Source organism: Alexandromys fortis, unplaced genomic scaffold (genome assembly GCF_014885135.2).
Source record: "Alexandromys fortis isolate MF-2015 unplaced genomic scaffold, M_Fortis_MF-2015_v1.1 scaffold_80, whole genome shotgun sequence".
Lineage (NCBI taxonomy): Eukaryota > Metazoa > Chordata > Mammalia > Rodentia > Cricetidae > Alexandromys > Alexandromys fortis.
The window spans coordinates 7,008,478-7,013,066 of NW_026068174.1; the positions used below are offsets into that span (position 1 = coordinate 7,008,478).

The following is a 4,589-nucleotide window of genomic DNA, read 5'->3' on the forward strand; positions in this document are numbered from 1 at the left end:
ACTGGAAGTCCCCTTCTGGGGGTGGGGTGCTGAGCCAGTGGTTTGGCTCTCTCTCTTTCCAAGAGCACCTCTGCCCTCACCCTATCTCAGCTTTGGAGATGGGGGAAGAGAGGGAGAGAAGGAAGGGAGGGAGAGAGGGAGTGAAGGGAGGGAGGGAGGGAGTGAAGGGAGGGAGGGAGGGAGGGAAGGAGGAAGGACAGACTGCAGACTGGTGGGTCACTCAGCTTATGCTTTGAGAGTTACTTGGTAGTTCTCCAGAGGCAGGAGGATGCCCTGTTTGGTCTGTGTCTAAAAGAGTTGGGAGAGGTTGTTCTTGGTGGTCAGGTTGTAAACCAGCTACTCCCTGTGCCCAGTTTGATGACTGCTTCTCCTGGGGCCCAGAAGCTGCTGTGACATCCTGGGCCAGCTGCTGGTGATGATTCTGGTGCCAGTGAGAATGTGGACCAAAAAGAGTGCTCTGGATCCACTTGACCCCTCCAAGGCTGGACGCTTCATCTTCTCTTTCTCATGCTGGCAGCTTTGCTGTCTCCACGAGTCTTCTGACAGAACGTAGACAACAAGTGTTCAGAGTACAGCTCAGAGGGTGCAATGTGGCTTCTCAAGCTCTGGAGTCAGCAAGTCCCAAAGCAGGCAAACTCCCCACAGCAATTGGCACCGAGATGGAATGTGGTTGTCGGGGCCTAGCATGCTGAGCTTTCTCGGTCTCGTTCTCGAGCTCTTCGGACTTACCATCTCCTTAGAGCGATTGCCACCTTCCTGGTCATCTTTCCCAATGTGACCAGCCCACCTTCCACACCCTCGGAAAGTACAGGGATTCCTCCACTAATGCCAGGGCACAGTACTGCTGAGGTGTGCAGGTGTTGGGAAAAACAGGAGTGGGGAAGTGTGGCTGCACAGCATGTCCTTGCAGTAGACACTTGTCGGGCACCATACACCGTGGATATCCTAACCTCTCCCCACGTGCCCTGAACGAATGAACAACGTCCTGATACAGCCCGCTCCAGAATGTATCCTCTGGAGAAGGGATGATGCTGGCTTCCGGTTCAAAGCAAACTGCCTTCTCCCTACCACGTGACTGGAAGGCAAGGCAAGTCCCTCTGTTTCCTTATCTGAAAATGATGGGCAGAGAGAGAAAGGAGGACTGAACTGAGCCACTATAGGTCAGACCGTCAGGACAGATGGGCTTTGTCTTTGCCGAGTTGTGGACAGGCCTGCGAAGGTGGGCCAGGGGTGTCCTCTGTGGGGTATGTGACACTTGCTCAGAGCTGGCACGCAGTAGGTCTGGTGGAGGTCACGGTTCCAGGATCTCAGAGAGCAGCCTCACGATTCACAGTCAGGGAAGTGTGATGACTGTATGTACTGTGTGTACTCGGTGGTGACCGTGGACATTGAGATGAGAAAAAAAGCAATGAATTTGGGCAGCCCCCCAGCCCCCACTCCACCCCGTGCTACTAGTTCCCACTAAAGAAGGGTCTTCTCTGTCAACTAACAGGAAGGACAGTCTGCTTTGTTGTTGTTGTGTTTTGGTTTTGTCTTGTTTTTAGAAGGGATCCCCTCAGATGGCACGGAAGGAAAGTTCCTGTGAGTGAAAAAAAAAAAAAAAATGCGGCCTCCATAAGGGGATCTTGGGCCCCAAGATAGCCAACCGCTGGGCAGCTTGCTTGCTGGTCTCTCTTGGAAATCCAAGCCTGTGACACCCTTAGACGTTCCTGCCTGGCCTGGCCACAGCCTGTTCAGCTAAGCACCCGTCCAGGGAGTGATCAACGCCTCCCGGGAGTCCGGAGGAGTAGGCCGCCTCTCCTCCGGGGCAGACGTGAGAGCCAGAGCCGGCCCTGCTGAGCCAACAGGCGGCCGGAGCCATACGAGGCGCATTAAGTATTAATAATTTCCAGTTGTTTGCTCGTCCCCCTTCCCCCCCCCCCCCCAGGCCTCTGCAAGCTGGGACTCGGCTCTGGCTCTGGGCTGCCAGATCTAGAGATATTAGCACCTCCCGGGGTCCGAGGGACAGGGCAAGGATTCCCGCACACCTCAGAGACAGGGTGGGGGGCTGTACGGAGGCCGGCAGCCTTGTCAGCGGGAGACACGGTTGCCGGTAGGGGGGTGCGGAGGGGGCGTCGCGGGAAGATCGGGGCGCGGAGACTCTGGGCGGCGCGCGGCGGGAGTGCAGCGGCCCCTGGTGCACGGCCTCTTGGCGGTCACCACGCTGGGTCGGCCCCCGGGGCGGGGCGGAAGGCGGGGCCTCGAGCGAGCGCGGCCGCCGGCGACACCCGGACAACGCGCCGGCGGCGGGGCAAGGAGGGCGGCCCGGAGGGCAGCAGCCCTGGCCCGCGTGTGCGGCCCTCTCTCGCACTCCTACGCCGAGCTGGCTGTGCCCCGGCCACGCCAAACGCGCAGCCATGGTGGGCCGGCTGAGCCTGCAGGATGTCCCCGAGCTCGTGGACACGAAGAAGAAAGGCGACGGCGTCCTGGACAGCCCGGACTCGGGGCTGCCCCCAAGCCCTAGCCCCAGCCACTGGGGGCTCGCGGCGGGCGGCGGTGGGGAACGCGCTCCGGTCCCGGGGACGCTGGAGCCCGACGCGGCAGCGACCCCAGCCATCCCGGTGAGTTGCCTCGTGCACAGACTTCTCCCCGTGCTGGCCCACCCGGAGCCCGCTCCAGGACTCCCCAGCGCTCGTAGTCGGTTGTCGGTGCAGCCACCCGCCCGTCGAGACGGCGTGGCTATAGCCGGGAGCCGGGGCGGGAGCGCAGCGAGAAAGCCTGGCCAGCTGGAGCCAGTGGCTGGAAAATTGTCATCGCCTGGGAGGCGCGGGAGCCCCGGGAGAGGCGAGCCGCGGTCTCCTCCCTTCGAGGTGGTGGCCCCCGGGGCTGCCAAGCTGTGGCTCGACCACATTCCTGCCGGGGCGGGCTGGGTGGGGCTCCCGGGACACGGACAGGGAACCCGGCCCTCCCCACCCGGGGGCCTACGCCCCGAGGCTTTGCTCCCTAGGCAGCCTCCCTCTGCGGGGACCTGGGAGAGGGGTGTGTTCTGGGCTCGCGGCACAAGGCGGGCCAACCTTTGGGAGACCTGAGGAGTCATGCCATGAGCCTTCGGTGTGCTGTCGGGGACCCCTGTTCTGAATACCTAACTCAGCCAGAGTTCTGATCTCAATGATATCAGAGTCCTCCAGGTGGACAAGGCTTTGAAAGTTTTAATCCTTTTACTTTCAACTTTTTGTAAGAAAAACTCCAAGTCTCTTTTGCCCTGGGATCTGTCTGTTCAGGTGGTGGTTTGCAGACGAGTCTCAGGAGAGGCCACATCCTGCCTACAGTTGAAACTCAATGTATATATGACTTAGGGATGGCTGTTGACTGGACCTCCCGTGAAGTAGCCAGTGGCAGTGTTATTTTTAAGGATCATGGTGGGACTTTGGTGGTGTGGGCCCTCTTGACCTATTGACCCTGTCTCAGCAAGCATCAGCACCTCATACTTCATTCCAAGGTGAAGTTTGCTTCAGCTTGGCCTTTTGGCCTTTCAGCCTCATCTTACCTGCTCTGACCACAGACCAGACACTCACAGCTGTTTCCGATGTCCCTTCTTCTACCTGACCTGAACCTTGACCCTCACCTTTCCCATCCAAGTCCTGGTGGCCTTTCCATGCTCGGCTATGTCACCTCCTTTGAGAGCTTTCTCAGGCGTGTTCCAGAGCTTATGGCTTGGTATCCATCCTTCTGGTCTCTGTGTGCATTTGTCTCTCTTACTGCTAAGCCACCTCATCTCCCTCCCACACCTAGATACCCAGGGAGTGTCTGTCTGGTGGGCAGGAATGAGAGGCGGGGAAAGGGAAGCCAAATGGACCCCCGAATGAAAGTTGTCTTGAGAGTGTGGGAGAACAAACTGGGGTGACCACATAACCCTGCAGCTTCCAGGGCTGCCTGGCATGTGCCCCCGTGATGGGGAGACTCTGGCAGCCAGAGAGTGGAGCAGGACCCACTGTTTCTGCTCCCACTGTGCCCACACCTCATTACTGACCTTGGCTTGAACTGTATCTGTTCCCCCAACCCCGAGTCACCAAGCTTCATCCTAGCCCTGGAGCAGTACCCCAGGACACTCCACCAGTCCTTTTGGCTTTTGAGTCTTGTCCTGGTAACACAGTAAAGATCTCAGCCAACCTTCTAGAAACATTTGCCTTCTTTGTCCTGGGGGTTGGTCTGTCTGCCACCTCCACACCCTGGCACAGATGTAGCTCTTGCTCTTAAATTAAGCAAAGAAAATGACAGATCTCAGAAAGCCAAAGAGCACAAAGGGCTGTGGAGGGCCCTCTGCGCTGTGTTTATCTCTGCACACGAGCACAGAGGGCCGATTCTAGCGAACTGGGTGACCAGAGACTCTCTGTCACCTGAGCTTCCCTGACGGACTTAAAGACTGCGCTCTGCCCCCGAGCTTTCTGGCTAGTGGAAGCCGATGTGGAACAGACACATCCCTGAGTCCACTGCCACAGAGTTGTAGGAGCCTCTGTCGTGGATGGCTGCTGCCCTGTCAACCCCAGAAGCAGAGGAGGTAGGGAAGTAGGAGTGGGTTTTTACCTAAAAAAAAAAAAAAAAAAAAAAAA

The 4,589-nt window shown here is 58.2% G+C and overlaps 1 protein-coding gene across 1 annotated transcript in view; it reads left to right on the forward strand.

Annotated features, from left to right (window-relative positions):
- Positions 1–2,139: 2,139 nt before the first annotated feature.
- The window catches only part of Rflnb (refilin B), a 9,647-nt gene continuing 7,197 nt past the window's right edge, over positions 2,140–4,589 (forward strand). Inside the window, exon 1 of the mRNA XM_050128607.1 lies at positions 2,140–3,043. Within this exon, the coding sequence (XP_049984564.1) occupies positions 2,397–3,043 (647 nt within the window). The 5' untranslated portion in view covers positions 2,140–2,396. The remainder of the gene's footprint in view (positions 3,044–4,589) is intronic.